This window comes from Sebastes fasciatus, chromosome 22 (assembly GCF_043250625.1).
Source record: "Sebastes fasciatus isolate fSebFas1 chromosome 22, fSebFas1.pri, whole genome shotgun sequence".
Classification (NCBI taxonomy): domain Eukaryota; kingdom Metazoa; phylum Chordata; class Actinopteri; order Perciformes; family Sebastidae; genus Sebastes; species Sebastes fasciatus.
The window spans coordinates 23,456,777-23,477,274 of NC_133816.1; the positions used below are offsets into that span (position 1 = coordinate 23,456,777).

The following is a 20,498-nucleotide window of genomic DNA, read 5'->3' on the forward strand; positions in this document are numbered from 1 at the left end:
AATTGTTGAGTATGTGAGACCTGATCCAGTCTAAACTCAGTTCAGCCCAGTTTGGGTCTTTTCAACCTGGAAGGCGTATAAACGACATTTTAAAAATATTTCGCCTGTCATGTTTGTAGGCAATAAAACACCTTGGTTAGGTTTAGGACAAACATCGAGGTAAAAAAAATATGTACATTAAATATATACATAAAAACACGTAAAATAAGTACGGAAAACATGTCAGAAATATAATTTCAAAATAAGGCAACAACAACCCTTACAGAGTCTCTCTCTCTGTGTAAGATGATCCAGTAGTTACTGAGTTCAGTCCAGGTGAGTGGCGTCGCCTCTGGGGCCTTTAAACCGTTTCAATGTTTAATGAACAATACATCTTTTTCTTCAGATGAGTACCACCAAAGATAGTTTGCTCAATATTTGAAGTTGAAGTGTGAGGACGGCAAATAGATTCAAATATAAGTTGAACATTATTACGTGTGCTTTTCAAACTTATTCAAGTGTTATTCAATATTCTGGATGAGGTGTAAAGTCTGACGGCACCCGGCAGGAATGATCTCCCGTATCGTCCGGGGCTGAATACATCTGTTGCTAAAGATGCTCTTGAACTTGGCTGTCGTGCCCACAAGAGGGCACAACAGGCTTTCTGACAGATAGTTAACTTCAGTTGCACGTCTTAGCCTAAATATGATAAAAAAACTCTCCGACAAGTCACAATATATTAAGTTAAAGATATTCAAGGTCACATGAAGAATGTGTCGTACCACCACATGGTGTAAAGAGAAGTTCATTAAGTGCAAGTTGGGTTTTAAACTCTTCTGCTTCATGACGGAACGTGTCCATGAACAGGAACTCAGTGGTGGAGGAGGCACTTACTAATACTGACATGGGCACTGGAAGTAGGGGGGGTCAAGGTCGCTATTGGCTTTTCAGACAATCCCATCCACCCCGTGCATGTCCAGACTGGAGGGTGTCAGAAGTGTTTTTCACGTCTACAGATCTCATGTTAATCTGGTCAGCAGTTTCAACGACGTTTTCTTCCAGGAGAGCACCACATCAGTCTCTCAAAATCCTCAGGGAAACACTGCATTAAGTCATCCAAAGCTGGCACCCCCTCCCCCCCACACTGAATACTGATACTGATTTGTGCTACATCCGGATCATTTACACACTGGCTACAGTAAGTCAAATATAATCATCAATCAACGTTATAAAAAGACGTGAGAAGTACATCTAAACTTCCAGAAGGTGTTTCAGGGCTGCAGGGAGGTGTTGGCTGCTCTGAGGTGAGAAACAGAACCAGGCTTTGGAGGATGGCCTTAAAGAGACGGGAGGTAAAACAGCCGGTTATAGACGAGAGTCTACAGCACCCTCTGTCAATCAATACTGAGGCAGAACTGGTCCAAGACAAAGGAACTTACTGAATCAGTGATCAAATCAACAGGAAGCCGCATCCAGATATCCAGCAGAAAAGCAGCAGCATGAAAACAGGAACAGGAACGGGGTCCAGGTGGCTGGATAACACAAATGGTCAACATGACGGACTGGCAAAGGGGGAAAGGGCCGGGGGGATAATGAGAGCCAGGTTGTGTCGGCAGGTGGGGATGATTTGAGGATGTGGGAGTCAGGTGACTGGTGATTGTTGGTAAATTCCGAGGACATCTGGTGGACAGGTGGAGGATGGCAGGTGTGCAAAGTTCCTCAGAAATGCATGGTGGGCCTGAGGGGGGGTTGAGAGGTGGCAGAGAGGCAGCCGTCGTCACAAACGGTGCCTCAGTTATTGGTGATTTACGATAAAGTTGCAGGAAGTGGGTTTGCAAGCAGACTCCCAAAAGGAAAATGCAAAAGAGGAACTTTTAAATTTGTCTGTTGATATTAAAAAAACTGTATATTTATTTAGAAAAAAGCCCATTCAGAAATAGAGCACATTTTAGATGCAGAGTTTGGTATGAAAACATTCATATATCGTCACTGTCTGCATGCAGGACAGCTGATCGTATTCACATGAGGGCTGAACCAAGAAGTTGTTGAACTGTTGAAAACAACAAGGCGTGTCTTGAAAGGCGTGTGCTCGCGTGAAACCAAGCACATGATTTGCATCTGTAAAGCAACTGCGTTTCACAATATGCGTCAGACAACAGCATGAGAAAGACAGGACAACAGTAGGTAGGAATTGTTAAAAAGATTACAACTTTTCATAGTATCAGCATGACTATAAAACAACATGAGAGAGATTACTTTGGGAGGTGAAAAGGACCTATCATGTTTAGAAGTTACTTTAACTGTGGTGGAAGAATCCGAGTAGAAAACCACTAATACTGCATTTTATATGTAACTACCTTAAGTTTCAGTAAAAATATAGGAGCATTTGCAGTGAAAAAGTAGTTTAAGTTAGTTTATTATTATATTAAGAGTTCTCATTTTGAATAACATTTGGCGATGATGTAACGTTTCAGGTTGTATAGCTGAATGGCGGAGCTAAGAGCTGTATTATGGGGGATTTAAAAACAATGCTGCGTGTTGTTGTTGTGGTTGAATATTGTGCATGTCAGATTACTTAGTTACTGCTCATTAGATGAAGGACTTAAACAGAAGTTGTACAGAAAACAGTATTGAACTTCAAATGGAATTTAAATCTAGCAGCAACAACGACAACAAAGCCTATCACATGGCTGCTGCTTCACATCCTGTAACTGACTGTAGGCCTTTAACTAACCACAGTCGCCTGCAGCTTGCACAAACTGCACCGCAGAATAGTCTTCTGAAGAGCAGAACATATGCATTATTTCTTCCAATAGAAAAATAGAAGCCGTTGTTGTGTTTTACTCATTTTGCAACAGAATACCACACAGAAAGTGAAAGCAGAAACTATGGCGTATGAAAGGCTGACAGAGGAGAGAGCAATAAACCTGAAAAGCAAAGCAACATATAACTTTCCCTTTAAATGCAGCCTTACAAAAAGAAGTTTATTCAAGTGTGCTATTAGTGGACTTCTTTTAAACTTAAAATAAGAGAGTATACTTTCAGATTACTTTTTATGTTCTTATCTAAGTTAAACTTAACAAAACTATACTTAAGTATACTTGGCTTATACAGACAAGACAGAAATGTCTAAGTGTACTCTGCAAGTATACAGAAAAGTCCAAATATACTTGGTTTATACTGAAAAGTATACAGAAAAGTATATTTGGATAAGTACTAAAAGTAAACACTTGCAGTAAAAACTATTAAGCTAGTGAGAGTATACTTTAAAGTGTACTTTCAGAAACTAAAAAGAGGCTACAAGTAAATAACTAGTAAACTAACAGTATAGCTCTAAGTTCACTTGAAATAAAGTTCATATTTTAGTCGCAGTACAAAATACAACTTGGAGGTAAACTAGTTGTGTACTCAAAGTTTACAACTCTTACATTTAAAGTAGACATTTATAAACTAGAAAGTGTGCCAATTTAGCTCCAAGAAGTATTGAAGTAGTACACTTACAAGTATACTACTAGTACATTGATATTAGTATACTTATTACATAAAGTATACTTGGGAATATACTTGAACTTTACTTGAGTTTACTTCATAAAATAAACTTGAAGTATACTTCTTTTTTGTAAGGGTAAACATCACATCTGTCCTTAGCTTAAGCGTTTATATTGTCTACAGATTTCTTTACTTTTAAGCAATGACATATCGTTTGTGTAAATATCATGAATACAAACTGAATAACCATTGTCTTCCATTTTACAACTTTCTATTCATTTTCAGAATTCCAGGATGTGGAAGCAGCTATAGGAAGGAGTGGCCTTCAGTGACTTCAGAATGTTGCTGTTATATACCTTGATCTTCTTCCGTCTCCTGGTACCGTCACACGGAGGTAATTTCAGTGCAAAACACGTGAATAACACCGTTATGTGCTTTAGAGGTCAAGGACACAATTCAACTTCATTAACTTTATAAGAGAATATTCCAAAATGATTCCAAAACTATTAAGTGTCAGCTGCATTTTTCAGCCGATTAGACTGTTGTCAGGCTATTAAATAGGCGTTTTCAGTCGCTATAAGCACCATAGATGTGGGTCAGTAGGGGTCTACTACACCCATTAGTAGGTTTTATCATCTATTCACATGGTAGATCACCGGAAGAAGGTTTAAAAGAACACAACAGCGACCTCTAACGACCGTAGTAATTATGACAGGAGCAGAAGCGGAAGTCAGGCGCTGTAGTATAGACATGCTGTCTATACTACAGCGCCTGACTTCCGCTTCATGCTGAAACTCCATATGGGGTGGAGGTCGGGGACGATAGATGGGAACAAAGTGTTTTTCCCTGAATTTAAGTTTTTTTAGCCTAAACATAAAGAAGTTGTAGTTTTATTGCCTAAACCTAAAGAAGTTGTAGTTTTGTTGCCTAATAACCCTAAAGAAGTTGTATGTTGTTGCCTAAACCTAAAGAAGTTGTAGTTTTGTTCCCTAAACCTAAAGAAGTTGTAGTTTTGTTGCCTAATAAACCTAAAGAAGTTGTATGTTGTTGCCTAAACCTAAAGAAGTTGTAGCTTTGTTGCCTAAACCTAAAGAAGTTGTAGTTTTGTTGCTTAAACTTAAAGAAGTAACTGTTTTTTTGTTGCCTAAACCTAAAGAAGCCTTTTTCTTTGTGTTCAAAACGTGAGGTTTTATTCACTTTTACATGTCAGAACATGTTGCTTTTAAGTTTCACTTTCACTTTGACAATGTAGTAGGTGTAGTAGGCCCCCTAATGACCCACATCTATGGTGCTTATAGCGACTGATAACGTCTATTTAATGGCCTAATAACAGTCGAATCGGGTGCATTTTTAGTGCCAATGACTGGTGCCATTCCTCGGGTGTTCTATTAAAGAACCATATAAAGTTAATTCCTGTGACATAAATGCCACTAGAGGTCACAGTTCCAAGTACAATCTTATGTAGGCCATATATTTGACTCATTATTGATACTGGAAGTAGATCCGATCCTACAATCTGATCTACAAAGAGCCCTGTAGTGTAAAAAGTCAGTCAGGATTAAACCACAGATCTGTTTCTCCCCAGGTCGACCTCAGCTGATCGGCCCATCTCAGCCAATAGTGGCAACGGTTGGTGATGACATCATTCTGCCATGCCACCTGGAACCTGCCACGGATGCTTCTGACATGAGGTTGGAGTGGGCGAGACCTGACCTGAGCCCCGGGTTCATACACGTGATGGCGGCGGGTCGAGAACGCGTCGATGACAAACAGCCGTCTTACAGAGGAAGAACTTCAATGTTCGTCGACAAACTGAAGCACGGAGATGTTTCACTGAAACTCTCTGAAGTAAAAGTGTCGGACGAGGGAACGTACAGATGCCTCGTTCCCTCACTGGGTCGAGACACTTTCATTAAGCTTGTTGTTGGTAAGTGATATTTTAATAACATGATGTAGAGCGTGTGTTTGTGTGCTTATACATAACTTAGAATTGTACCATACGATGTTCCCACACATACAGCAGAATGACAAACATGGACAAAATATTAGAAAGCTGCTGATTGCAGTCATTGGTGGGGGAAACCTTCAGGTCTTTTACTGAAAAGTGTAGTTAGACACTTCTTCGCTTCAGGGGCAATCAGCTAGCCTGGTTCTGTACAAAGGTAACAAAATCTGCCTAACACACCGCTATAGCCAACCCTTTCTCATTCCCAACCCGTCACATACAGACGCTCGGTCAGGAACCCCTTTGGTGTCACTTTAGGCAACAAAACTACTTGGTTAGGTTAAGTAAAAGATCGAGGTTTGGGTTAAAATAAGTACAATTGTTACGTAACTTCAGTTAGTCTACGTTACATATGTGATATAGGTTGAGTAGTTTACGAGTAGTAGTATTTTGTTTGAGAAATGTAAAACCACGTTGTGGTTTTACAGAGGGGTTATGGACTTGTTTCTTGAGTAACTTCCTGAGGTCTCTGCTGGTTGCCTGGCGACCTCATTGGGGCAACAAGACAATCCCACTGTAAAACCACAACCACAAGATCTGCACACTTTGGTTCTTGAAGGCCCGATCAGATTGTTCTTTTACCGTATACATGCATGCAAAATAATTATTGCCACGTCTGAAACCAGGCCAGATAATATGTTAAACTTGTATCAATCACAATCCTCTCTCTCATTTTTTAGTCGCTGCCTCCTCACCTGATATCACCGTGATGAACAGAGCCAGTCTCAGAGTGGTTCTGCAGTGCGAGTCTGAAGGCTGGTATCCAGAGCCTGAGGTGTTGTGGCTGGACGGTGAGGGAAACCTCCTCTCTGCTGGACCTCCAGAGACAGTCAGAGGTCCTGATGACCTCTATACTGTCAGCAGCAGAGTGACTGTGGAGAAGACACACAGCAGCAGATTCACCTGTAGAGTCCAACAGAAGAACACCAACCAGACCAGAGAGACACACATCCATCTGCCAGGTAGAAGTTATAATATATCATATTCTTAATACATAAATATCATCTTGTTCTGTGATTTATAATTTCAATTGATATCTTCACAGTCCTGTCTAGGTATGTGAAACTTCTCATGGCTCCAGGCTTGCTCAGTGTCTTGGTGTGTTTTGGATTCATAGTACATGGATGGCCGAAAAGGTATACTTTTGCTTCTCTTGTTTTTTTTTAATTTTCATTTCAAGATATTATTTCTTTTCTTCTTTAGAGTAATGGATAAATGCTGCTTAGCCAAGTTTCACTTGGACACTACAGGTACAAATAGGTTACATGGTCCTGAAGGTCTGAGGGACTGAGCAACTTATAGACATTGCAACTGAACCTTAAAGCCAATGCTGTAGCTAACTGGAGTAACATGCATTAGTCCATCAGAGACTGGCAGCTAAAGAAAAACGGCAGCATTGTACGACGGAGTATTTGGGCCACATTGAGGAAAAAGAAATTGGAGATTTTGAGAATAAAGTCATAATATTACTAGAATAAAGTCATACATTTAAGAGAAAAAATTAGTAATATTATGAGAATAAAGTCATAAGTCTACGAGAAACAAAGCCGTAGTATCATGAAAATTAAGTTATAATATTATAAAGTAGTAATTTTTAGGTGTTATTTTAGAGGGGAAATAGTGTGAAAATGAGGAACGTGGAGCATCTTGTGAAGTTATACTTTAGTTTAGGTTTCACAAATAACAAAATACTTCATCTTTGGCACATCAGCACCACATTATCATCAGTATCAGGACCTGGAAAAGATTGTGCAAGAAACTGCATTTAATCTGAAGAAAGTACCGCACGGACCTGATGGGGAAACTGACTCTTTTGTGGTGGAGGAAATCAGTTTTTTTCCCCTAAAGTTATGACTTTATTCTCGTAATATTAATCTCGTAATATTACAACTTTTTTTCTTGTAAAGTTATGACATTATTCCCGTAATAATAAGACTTTTTTCTCATTAAATTATGACTTTATTTTCGTAATATTAATCTTATAATATTACGACTTTATTCTCGTAATATGACTTTTTTCTCGTAAAGTTATGACTTAATTTTTTCCCCTCAATGTGGCCCTAATACTCCATCGTAGCATTGGTTGTTCAGTTGATACAAAGCATTTAATTTCACAGGAGGGACCTGGGTTTGCATCCTGTCCTCTGTCAGCAGTCAATACTGGTTTCCTTTAACCCTGAAGATGAAGTAGCAAATAATCTGTTTTGTTGTTTACTAGCTGGAAGGCGGACTGTCGACATTTAACTGAGGTGAAAACACAGGAGACTGACGAGCAAGAAACAGCAGGGGCAGAAAACCCTTCAAGCTCCAACATGACAAGAACCTCAGGCCAGGAGTAAGAACTGTAAATCAACAGGTGTTTGTTGTATTGTTGCAGCAGGCACAGTTACCACAGCGATACATGCCATAGTTGCCAGTTGTGGTTGCTCTCCTGAACGAGAAAAGGGGGCGGGGATTTACAGAAATCCTTCAAAGATGGTTCTGCCTGAAGCACATGCCAGTTTCTCTTGAGTGTCTCTTTAATTTGTAAAGCGCAATGATTGTATTCTGTAGAAAAACAGGAAACAAGTTTGATTTTTTTTGTCTTTTAAGCATTAGATAAGAGATCAGAACGAGAGGTGGCGTTTGCACGTTGCATGGCTCTCTGGATAGAGTTGGAGGCGTAACCTCTTTCCTTGGATTGAGTAGCCATTGTGTTTGTTTGACAGTGAAAGGAGCAATTGTGTTTTAGCCTCAAGAACTGACCAACTGGGATATTGTCCTTTAGATGTTTGGGATGATTGCTAGCAGCATGCTGTATATAGAGGTTTGAATAGCTCCAGTTTCATCTTTGTGTATGGTTAAGTCCAAGTTATTGATTTTGTTAGTGCTGAATTCACAGGCGAATTTCAGGAAACTTGAGCTGTTGAGCTAGCCCTGCGATAGTCTGGCGACCTGTCCAGGGTGTACCCCGCCTTCACCCAATGTCAGCTGGGACCGGCTCCCAGCTGAATGAATTACTAAGAGCTAATGGAAAAAGAACGATTATTGCAGTCAGTGCCAGTGGATTCACACTTACTTTGTCATTGCGAGCAACAAATATTGGCCCTTAAGTATAGCCACAGAGCTGCTAGCGTAGCTGTAGACTCTCAGGGGCAAATACACTAAAAAATTACACGGCTTTTGCGGCTGTTAAACCTGCTCAAATGAGACAAAAAGAAATTCTCAAAGCAACCGTAAAGGGTGGAATGCATCCATAACTGCACTGCTCCTGTGCTATTTGCACGTATTTAGATGCATACATTTTTCACCAAAATTGGACCCTTTCTTGCAAAAACAATCCAATTCACAAAGATCAGCGCTAATAGCCACATGCAGTTAGTGAAATTATTATCCTTTTCAGAGAGTTATACTGACAGACTGGGATATTAAATCCCAAATATGTATGGTATTTGCACGTATAATGCATACATTTCGCACAAAATTGGACCCTTTCTTGCAAAAACAGTCCAATTCACAAAGATCAGCGCTAATAGCCACACGCAGTTACTGAAATTATTAGCCTTTTCAGAGACTTATACTGACAGACCGGGATATTAAATCCCAACTACGTATGGGATTTGCACGTATTTAGAGGTACAATGCATACATTTTGCATAAAATTGGACCCTTTCTTGCAAAAACAGTCCAATTCACAAAGATCAGCGCTAATAGCCACATGCAGTTAGTGAAATTATTAGCCTTTTCAGAGACTTATACTGACAGACCGGGATATTAAATCCCAAATACGGTTTCTCTGCCACATGGATAACAGCAATCAGACACAACGAAGGGTACATTTTGCACTCAGCTGCAAAACTTAATGGGTGTGTTTGCGCTGTAATTTGCACAATATCTTTTGTGAATTGGACCTTGAAACGGGGCAGATAGCCGTTGAAAGTGATTCATGGTGCTACCAGCGGCCGCAATCCATTTTTTGTGAATTTGCCCAGCAGTCAGAGATACAGGAGCTTTTGAACAAGTCTAATATGAATTAGTCTGAAATACTGAATTACTTAAATATGCAAACATACCATTTCATGTATATATATTAAAGTGAAACAAAAAAATGATGTAATTATATGTACAAAATGTTTTCTGTTCTGAACAGATTGTAAATACTGCACATTAACTTTATACAATAACGTATTATCAGTATAGTGTTATTCCAGCACTGATATTCCCTCTTGCACTATTGTAGTAACCTTTATAAAGATAGTTTGTTGTCTAACTCTTGCCTGGACATCATAGCTATATGTTTGTTACTAGTTTTTATATATTTGTTAAGTTTCATAGCATATATTTGTTAAGTTTCATATCTTTGTTTAACTGTATGTCCGTATCATTTGTCCTCAGCACTGTTTTTACTTATAATGAGAGATTGTATGTGTCCACACAGTTTGTCAATTAAGCTGATTCTGAAGTTAACAGGTACTTTCACCTCGTACAATTGCTTCTTGAATGTACTATTGTTATAATGCACTGAACAAAAAAAAATTGTATTCATCATTAATTACTGTGACATAATAAAGTTTAAAGTTTACCTGAGCAGAGAATGAAGTCACCCTCCCCTCTGTGTGTGTTATAAGCCTCATGCTTTGTTGACATAGCCGGGCTGGCTGCGTGTGTATTTTAGTGCATGTTTGTAATCTTTCCTAATTGCAGGAGTATGACGAAGTATTAGGGTCACATTGAGGGGAAAGAAAAGATTACAACGATAAAGTAACTATAATATTATGACTTTATTCTCAAAATACTACGACTTTTTTTCTTGTAAACTTCTGACTTTATTCTCATAATATTACGACTTTTTTCTCATAAATTTATGAATTTATTCTCATAATATTATGACTTTTTTTCTCGTAAACTTGACTCTATTCTCATAATATTATGACTTTCTTTCTCTTAAATTTATGACTTTATTCTCATAATATTATGTGCTTTTTCTCGTAAACTTATGACTTTATTTTCGTAATATTATGACTTTATTCTCGAAATCTCAGATTCATTTTTTTCCTCAATGTGGCCCTAATACTCCGTCGTACAGGAGGCTTTTTTGAATCCAGTCACTGATTTTATTTCCTCCTAACCTTATTTGTTGCTGCAGAAAGATTTTGCAATGTCATAAACACAGCAAGAACATGAGCTACTGAAACTGCTCATGAATGAGACAAGCCTCAGTTACGCTATGGACAAAAAATGACAGACCGCATGTCACATGAAAAGAAGAAGCACTGGTACTTTCCTACTCATATCACTTGTTGCATAACACCCGTGCTGCTCACCATATCCTGTAAACCAGTTCAACCACACAACACAGATCTGTCAAGCCGTTACAGTCATGCTCGATCCTCTTTATCCCTCAGACTATTAACTGATCCCAAAACATGAACTAAAACATGTCCAAACAAGATAGATGACAATGAGATCATAACACTGAACTCATGTTTGCACAGTGATGTTTCGATTTCTCTCTTACAGTGAGCAGCGCTTGAAGTGGTAAACAAATAAGTGCTAGTACTCTCTTTGTAGATGCTAAGCCAAGCTTTAAGCCACTGAGGTGTTGCACCGTGCTCATGTGATTAACGTTACCGGGTATAATTAAAGTCTGAAACACACTTTATGCTTGAACATTCCGTTCCTTTAATTTCCATGAAACTTATCTATTAACTTGATTCGTATTATGAGAATAAAATCAGAAGTTGACGAGAAAAAAATTTGCAATATTCTCATCTTTGTTTTATGTATATTTTGGGATCTTTATTTGCTATATTTACAGCATTTTTTTATAATTTCTCATTCATCAAAGAGATTTAAACCACAATATATGGAGCATTTTTTTGTACAGTTTAAACAAACCCTCTTTTTCATGACGTTTAAAGGCATTATGACCAAGTTAGATGTAGAATATGATTTTAAATATATTACAGTATATATAACAACATGAACAGAGGCATATGAGGCTTATCTTAACCACTTAACTCAACAATGACATTCTGACTTTATGCTGAACTGATAAAAGAACTGGAACTGTCCTGTCATAGCAGCGCCATCTGCTGTGTTTTGTGATGTATTAAAAGCTTGCAGAGGTCACATGTTTTCTTTATAGTATTAAATGAAGACCACACTTTATAATAACCATCATTTATAAACGGTAAATTGAATAAACCTAGTTAATAGTTATTTTACTGTTAGCAAACAATGAAATAATTAATAATGTTTACTAATTATTAGTAATGCTATGTTATTTTAACAGTTTATAGTTGCAGACATGTCAAGTATGTGTTAATGATTATGCAATTATTTGTAAACATTTAGGAAATTGTTTGTAAACCTTCTACTATGTCATACGTCATATTTACATTTTGACGTTTTTTTTTGAAAAACAAATGAATCAACTTAGTCAGGAAATGACTCAAATAAATATTAAACTACATAGCTGCTACATTGAACATTTTAAAAGGAAATTATCATCACATTTAATTCATGATGTCTAATTATCTTTTGATATGTTTAGATATATTTTCTTTTTTTCTGAACTGTTTTTTGTATGTATTTCATTGTTTTTATTGGATTGTTTTCCACTGTATTGTTAGGTTTTTCTGCACAATTTGTGTGCTTGTTGTTGTTTAACTTTTTTTTTTTTTTTTAAATTATGTTATGTTAATTAAGTTTAGATCTTTCTTCCTTTTTTGTTATTGTTTTTATTTCTTCTGGGGTTGGGGGGATGTCCTTTGTATAAGACTGTGGCTTCTTGACCTCTCCTAACACATTTCTTGTTTTTTTTTCATTGACTTAATTTTGTGCAGTTTTATGTATGTGAAAATAAATAAAATAAAATTACATGGCGGAGTAGCAGCGCGTTCATATACTTTTTTGTTTCAAAATGAAACATATTCCAGCAAAGCCAAAACTAATTTCAAATCCCATTTCAATGATCTCATGGTTAAGGTATTTTCATTTGTAGTAGTATAGTATTTTGATAGTAGTGTTTTAGCTTTTAAATTAAGTTTATTTAAATTTTTAAAAATATACCACTAGAGGGAGCACGCATACCACAAGTGGTACATGTACCATAGTTTGAGAACCACTGCAACTATAATATGAACTATACTACAAGTGAACTTATTGGTGTTGAACTACTTGCAGAGGCCATAAGGTGTGCAGATGAAATCTTCGGTGTGAGACTTGGTGGAACTATTCATAAACTAGCGCTCTATGCAGATGATGTTATTCTCTTCTTGACAAAGCCCGGAACTTCAATCCCCGCTTTCATGTAATTATAGAGGCTTTTGGCAGGTTTTCCGGCTATAGAATTAATTACGACAAATCTGAAGCCTTGCCGCTGGGAAACTTTAGGGACAGGAGTGATTTGGACAATTTCCCCTTTAAGTGGTCGAACTTAATGGTGTACTCTTAGTTCAATAGTTATATACTTGTAGCCACTTTTTAGTTTATGAACGTACACTTTAAAGCATACTCTCACTAGTTTAATAATTTTTAATGCAAGTATCCTTTTTATAAATTTTCTTTAAGTGAACTTATAGTACTTAGCCATATATACTTTTCTATAAACTTTTCAGTATAAGCCAAGTACACTTGGACGTTTCTGTATACTTTCAAAGCACACTTAAGACTTTTCTGTATACTTGTCGATGTAAGCCAAGTGTACTTTTGTTAAGTGTATCTCTGATAAGTAAATACAAAGCAAACTGAAATCAAGAGGTGCAATATGTATAACCACACTGTTATAATAGATAGATTTGACCAACTTGTTTCAATGCTTGAGGCTTTTATTGTTGCATAAAGAAAGAATAGTTCATTCTGCAGAATATATGTGAAGTTGTGCTTAAAGCATTCTTTTCATAACACATCCAGTGAGCTCTTATTAAAAGGCACAAGGCCTCCGAGTCACTCCAGCTCTTATCTATGTCGCCTGTCACTTCGTTCCTTATGTAGCGTTACAGCGATAGAAGAGAAAAATACAGATATGAAAGGTAAATTAAACCCGTCAGCTCATATGTGAGATGGATGGTGTGAAGACGGATGTATTTGAAAGCAGCACACAAGGTACAGGTACTTCCTGTCTCTGTAACAGCCATGAATCATCTGATTTTCTTGGCACAGACAGACGGTACTCGATTGTTGCACTGTAAATCATCCCAGCACTTCGGAGCTGCAAGTACAAAAAAGAAAAAAGAAAAAGTGAGTCAGTGAATGCTACACAAACCAAAACCTCAAAGTGTTTACTGTAATGTGACCAATTATTCTTGATGGCTACAGATAGCTAACACTATGGTCACTGATAAGATACAAATCACTATCAAAAAGTAAATGAGGTAATACTGTGTGTGTTGCAAACAACCAATAGATTCAATGAAACCAAAGAATATCTGACTCAAAAAGACATTATTTGCTTGAGATACAGTATGCTATATCTGTCTGATATCTGGAGAACCACTCATCCAAACAACTTCACACTCAACCACACTTCTTCAGCAAAATACTCGCCGAGTGTGAAGTCGATCGGATAAACTGTTGCCGAGAAACATGCAGGACATACAAACATGTGACTCCTTCCATTTTAGTTTGATAATCTCAACTATAAAATTGATCTGTAACACTCAAGTTCACTCCCTTTTTTTCTTTCACCTCTTATCTTTAGCATCACTCCTACAAAAATCACAATGTTGTTTTACCTGCATGATTCATGTGTAAGCAATTCTGCTTGCCGTGATAGTTATTTGGCTCTCCAGCACACCAGTTCAAGTAGTTGAAAGGTGTACCATCAATCCAGAACCATTGCTTCTCCTAGAAGAATGAAAATAATTGAATATATCATGAAATTAAAGGGTTTCAAAGTTAAGATAAGATAAGATAAGATAAGATAAGATAAGATAAAATAAAATAAGATAAGCCTTTGTTGATCCAGAGGAGAAATTCAAGTGTTACAGAAAAGTAAAAATGAATAACAATTAGAAGTATATCAAATAAAAACAAGAATAGAAATAACAGTAGAAACTATACAAAAGTGTTTAATTAAATTTACAGGGCAAGCGATATACATACAGTAGTACTTAAACTATGTGATGAGTGGGATTAGTAGCCTCAAAGTCAGCAAAGTATAATAGTAATAATAACCAGAATACTCTAGTAATGAAACACTAGTGTTTGTCTGCCTAGTATATAATGTAATACAATAAAACAAAAACATAATATTGCATGAAAAAATCATATCTAATATATTATATGTAATATTAATAAGTATTATGTAATTGGTGGTCAATATTTGCATCTTGTGCAAAGCTGAATAAAATACCTCCTGTGCATCAGAGCCTCCAATCCATGCTTGTTTGTACTCATGACTGGACATCAGTATCAGCCTCTGAATCTCATGGTACTCCATGACATTGTGAATGGATGCGAGGTTTCCACCCATGGACAGGCAGTTTTTCTACATTACAGGAGATAAATAGACAGACAGAAAGAGAGAGAGGAGTTGTCAAAGAAAGTAAGAAGGACGACACCAAGTCAGAAGACGAAGCCAAGTAACCAAATGTCCGCGTGTATGCAAACAAAATGGACATGTAGTAGAAGTGTCACTAACATTACCTCAGCTTGAGCCCAGGTCATGGCTATGGGAACGTAATAGAAACAGCGACCGTGGAACTCAGACCAACCACCGTCGCAAGATGTTGACCTCTTGACCAGGTGACTCTTAGCTGAGAACAAATATATAGAGTTTGGTGGTTAACGTGCAGTTTCAAGTTAGTCTCTACAGTATATGTAGAACGTTTACATGACTTTATTAAATGCATTTAAGAACACAAGTTAACACAACACAATACAACAAACTGTAACATAACACCACAATATAAAATAACACAATGCACGATGACATAGTATATCACAAAATAATATAACAACATAAGTTAATATAACACAATATAATGTACTATAACAACATCATACAACATAAGACAATATAAAATAACATCAAATAAGAAGAAGATAATATAACACACTAACATATAATATAGCATAACATGATGCACAATGAAATAACACAATATAGCACACAGTACTATAACATAAGTTAATGTAACCCAATAAAATATAACAATACATGGTATGATAAAAATAACGTGTGATATGCATAATATGATGCGTGATGAAATAACATAATATAACATAAGTTAACATAACATAATATAACATAACAAAACATGATGCATGATAAAACAATATAACACAAAACAATATGACATAAAATAAGTTATATTATTACAATAGAATATAACAACATAACACAACAAAATAAAACATAACATAAAATAACATAACACAATATAAAATAACATGATATAAGTTAACAAAACAAAATATAACACACTAACATAACATAATATAGCATAACATGATGCATGATGAAATAACATAACATAAGTTAACATAACATAATATAATATAACACAATGCGCGATAAAATAATAAAACACAAAAATTATGACATAAAATAAGTAGAATATAACAACATAATTTATTACACGGCTGTGTTGAATACTCGATTCTGATTGGTTAATCAGGGCATTCTGCGGGCTGTTATTTCTTTGTAGTAGACCGTTGCTATGTATAACAGACCGTTGCTATGGGCGCATTTCTGATGTCGGACTTTTGCGGACCTTTTTTGTGTCAAATTATTGATTTCTTCAGTAAGTTGCCGTGTAATAAGCAGAATAATGTGCAGCTAGCGGGTCATTGTTGTGAAAGAATCCCAGTCAGGGCGATGAGAGACCACCCGCGGCATCGCCCTGTCGGGGATTCTTTCACAACAACGATTCCATTATCTCTTACGTATAATCTATGAGGAGAAAATCTAAAAACCTCACCTGTTTTGTCACTTCCATTCCCGGATGTTTCCTCTGGAAGAGCTAGAAAGTTTGACACTGCAGTTATTGACTTGGATTGTTACCGTCTATTGACAATAAATACATCTATATATATATATATATATATATATATATATAATACTCACCAGCAGCTCTAGTCAGAGCCATCATGGCACAAACAAGTGCAGACACAGTCAGCGCCTTCATGGTGAAGATGATGAGATGATGCAGATGCTGAAGATGATGGTTACCTTCAATACACAGAGACAGACTTGTTACTGGTACTTCTGTACTGACCGTCAGTCCAGTAAAGGAAAGTCAGAAGATCATAAGAAAGTCTGGAGCACGCCTACCGTTTGCCGTCTGTAGCTTCAGCCGTCCCGTGACGAGGTGCTGAACAAGAGGAAGACCAGCTTTTTTATACAGCTACTTATCTTATCATCTCTCAGAAAACAGGGAACTGAGGACAGATGTGTGACACACACACACACACACACACACACACACACACACACACACACACACACACACACACACACACACACTGTCATACACAGAAGCAACATTATCAGAAATGCTATACTCAGAAACTTCATCAAGTTAAGAAATATGCCGCTGTGCTCTCTTGCTTGCTGCGGTCACCATTGCACTCTGACACTGTAATGTTCCAACTAAATTGTTTATAAAAGTATACTTTTAAGTGTACTCTAACAGTAGGAAGAGTAAACTTTGAGTATACAACTAGTCTACCTCTAAGTTTTATTTCATATTGCAACTATACCATTAGTATACTGATAGTTTACTAGGTTTATACTTATAGCCCACTTTTTAGTTTATAAAAGTACATTTTAAAGTATACTCTCAGTAAAGTACTAGTTTAATAGTTTTTATCCTGCAAGTATACGTGTATATACTTGTAGCCCATTTCACGAACGTGCACTTTAATGTGTACTCTCAGTAAACTACTAGTTTAAAGGGACTGTTTGTAAGAATCAGAAATGTCTTGTTAACAGCGACACCTGTGTCCGTTAAGTCAACAAAAGTCAGTGTCCTGTTGCTGGCGCTTGTGCTCGCTCTACATAGACATGAAGGAGCATCGCTCAACACAGTGAGGAGACACACGTCAGCTAAAAGCACAATATCACTCTATATTTCAGCTGCTTGGCAGTAATGTTAGCTGACCAGACAAAGGTCTCTCCATGAATCAATGCTGATCCTAGTGTTGGCTTTTCCTGCTTCAGCCTCCCGACCGCGGCCGGAGGGAACGGGGGAGACGCCGGAGTTTTGGTCGGAGACGATAACGTTTCTCTCTGCGGAGCCCCGTCACTTCACAAGACACGGGAAACCTCTGTTGGTCTGGAGGAGCTGCAGCAGTTATTTCTGCACAAACGTCCACTGAACATTCACTAAATATTCTCAGAGCTAAACTAACTCTTCTGCAGTGTGGAGTGAGCAGCATGCACGTGAGAGTGGATCGAGAACGAGCATGGTGTGTGAGTGAAGGCAGGCAGAGTAGCAGAGTAGCAGAGGTGCAGAGTACAGCAGAGACTGCGGTCCTGGAGACCAAAGCTACGGTCTCCTCCGCGTCCTCCGACCGCGGCCAACACTGTTTAACAGACGGGCTTCACTAGATACAACCAAGAGGTTTTGGTGCTTCACTGTAGTTTGTGTTGGAGTCTGAGTCTGAACAGCGTAGCCACACGCGAGCGCGCATGGGACACCGACCCGCAATGATTTATACGTGTAAAAAGTTACAAACAGTCCCTTAAATTTTTTTTATCCTGCAAGTATACTTATATATATTTGTAGCCCACATTATACATTATATCACTGATACATTACATCACTCTCAGTAAACTACTAGTTTAATAGTTTTTATACTTTTATAAGTACTTATAAGTATACAGTATTTGTACATACTTGTAGCCCACTTCATAGCAGAGATTGGGACTCCAGTCTGCGACATGGACTCGAGTCGCGCTGAAGTCGCACACACACACACACACACGCACACACACACACACACACACACACACACACACACACACACACACACACACACACACACACACAGTGACTTGAGACTTGCAAAACATGACTTTTTTTAGTTCATAAAAGTATATTTTGTATACTTTAACTTATAGTACTTAGCCAAAGATTTATGTATTACATAAAGAGACTTGCTCCTTCTGCTATAAGACTTGATGATTTGCGATGACTTTTGTTAAGCACATCTCTGATTAGTACATAAAAAGTAAACTGAAAGTCTACTCTCTTATTTTAAGTTTAGATTAAATATTATAACAAACTGACAGTCCTATATACGATACAGTACAATGAAAAAAAGCCTTCAGTGATGATTTTGCAACATGCAAATCTACTTCAGTGACTCAGAGAAATGTGTGCAGCAGAGATAAAATAACTCAGATGCAACAGTTCATCAAATCGAGCGTAGCGTTAGTTCAGGCAGGCCATGATGTCAAGCTCTGCTCATACAATGGCGATCAGCTGATAACAGCTGATCTTAAGCCAGCCCAATCAGCTGATGCATCAGCTGACAGATCAGCTGATTCCCCTCTATGCATTCATTGGTCAATTTCATACAGGGCGCCTTATTTAAGCTGCTTCAGCCGGCCTACCGTTGCTGCTTCCTCTACAAGCCGCTCGCAACCCACCTCCACCCCACCACCTCCTTTTAAAACTGTTCTAGGGCTGGGCGGTATGGCCTAGGATAATATCGCGATATTTTAGGCTATATCGCAATACACGATATATATCGCAATATTTTCAAATATCCTCTAAGCACTTCATAAATGCTCAATTTAACCCTTTGATGCATACAATCACACCAATATTATGATCTTGTAGTCCCTGCAGCATATGTCTGCATTAAAATCTCTGTTGATATTCATAGTGGTTCTTTGGAACAATTTTAATCTTTCATACAAAAAGGGTTGGCTTGGAAACATTACATGACAATTTGTGTTCGATGTTCGCGATGTAGTCGTTTTCTGTACCGCGCGGTACATCGACTATATTCGATGTGTCGCCCACCCCTAAATGTTTATGACTTAATCAATGTCAATTCTGTTGTCATTGATTCCGGCTCTGTTCTGCACCCAGGGGGGTCTTTGCTGCTGCTCTCCCTGCCTTTGGCTTTCCATGTGTGCACATGGAAGGGCAAGGAGGAGTGCTCTCCTTGCCTCATGCTACCACGTAGGCTCGTGGATCCACGCATGCGCGTGGATGGGCAGGGATGTCCCAGAACAGAGCCATACCGCCAAATATAATGTATATATTACTGCAATGTAATAAGTGTCTTTGACTAAAGTGGTCCTGACTGAACTTCTTCTTTAAATTGACGTACTGCATGACACCAGGGCAGATACAGTGAATACTCGTTTGTCTTGGTTAAGTGTAAAGAACAGGATACATTACTTTGTTTTATACCAAATATCATCACGACTGAATCACCAAAGATACTTTATAGAAACGTCCTTTTCAGACAGACATTGTTTTACAAGGCATCCGTCATCTGAGGTTTCTCAGATGACGGTAAATTATCGAGCAGTTCCGACCTGAAATTTTTTTTTAACAGGATTTTGCTTTGTAGTAAAACAAGTTTTAATAAAATGTTACGATTGTATTTATTTACACAAGAAATGGAGTAGCCAAACATGGCCCTAAAATGTGAAACAGATGGAAAGAGATATCCATCCTGATGTATTTGTTATCATGGGAGTTTACCATAGATTTCTCATTATGTACAGCTGTCTGAATTATTGGCTGTATTCAAAACCGCCTACTACATAGTACTGACGCAGTACATACTGCATACTGCGTTCCTCAGTAGTAGCCTATGCAGCATGTGACGGTTAAAGCGATGTATTTAGCAGTATGCTAGACGAGACTTAAGCCTTTAAATCAGCTCTTAAAGCATTGGACAAAAAAAATGTACCACTATTACAATATTATCCAACAATACAACTTTGATTTAGTTGTTTATGTTCTGTTTATTTACTTTATAAGATACTGCAGGTTTAAACTATTTATTTTAACAGCTCATAATGAAGTGAGACAAACAGGATCATCAACGAAGGGAGACAGAAAATATAAAA

At 37.6% G+C, this 20,498-nt stretch overlaps 3 protein-coding genes across 5 annotated transcripts in view; 1 reads left to right on the forward strand and 2 right to left on the reverse strand.

Moving 5' to 3' along the window:
• Positions 1-20,498, reverse strand: part of LOC141760927 (C-type isolectin Sp-CL4-like) — a 58,823-nt gene that overhangs the window by 33,279 nt on the left and 5,046 nt on the right. The window lies entirely within an intron of this gene.
• On the forward strand, positions 2,099-10,028 carry LOC141760769 (butyrophilin subfamily 1 member A1-like). Of its 2 annotated transcripts, none has more exons than XM_074623830.1 (6): positions 2,099-2,163; positions 3,754-3,862; positions 5,054-5,395; positions 6,154-6,435; positions 6,519-6,609; positions 7,692-10,028. In XM_074623830.1, exons 2-6 carry the CDS (start codon positions 3,808-3,810, stop codon positions 7,810-7,812), a joined length of 891 nt encoding a protein of 296 aa, XP_074479931.1. In that variant the 5' UTR covers positions 2,099-2,163; positions 3,754-3,807; the 3' UTR covers positions 7,813-10,028. The 2 variants fall into 2 exon arrangements, with proteins under 2 accessions (XP_074479931.1, XP_074479932.1); XM_074623831.1 differs by having other exon boundaries at positions 2,116-2,159; positions 7,692-7,950.
• On the reverse strand, positions 13,267-16,840 carry LOC141760926 (type-2 ice-structuring protein-like). 2 transcript variants are annotated; one of them, XM_074624039.1, is made up of 7 exons: positions 16,734-16,840; positions 16,527-16,631; positions 16,381-16,422; positions 15,104-15,213; positions 14,811-14,945; positions 14,191-14,302; positions 13,267-13,667 (listed from the first exon to the last, which is right to left on the reverse strand). In XM_074624039.1, the coding sequence occupies exons 2-7, from the start codon at positions 16,585-16,587 to the stop codon at positions 13,597-13,599; spliced, it is 531 nt and encodes a 176-aa protein (XP_074480140.1). In that variant the 5' UTR covers positions 16,588-16,631; positions 16,734-16,840; the 3' UTR covers positions 13,267-13,596. The 2 variants fall into 2 exon arrangements, with proteins under 2 accessions (XP_074480140.1, XP_074480141.1); XM_074624040.1 differs by having other exon boundaries at positions 16,527-16,627; positions 16,734-16,773.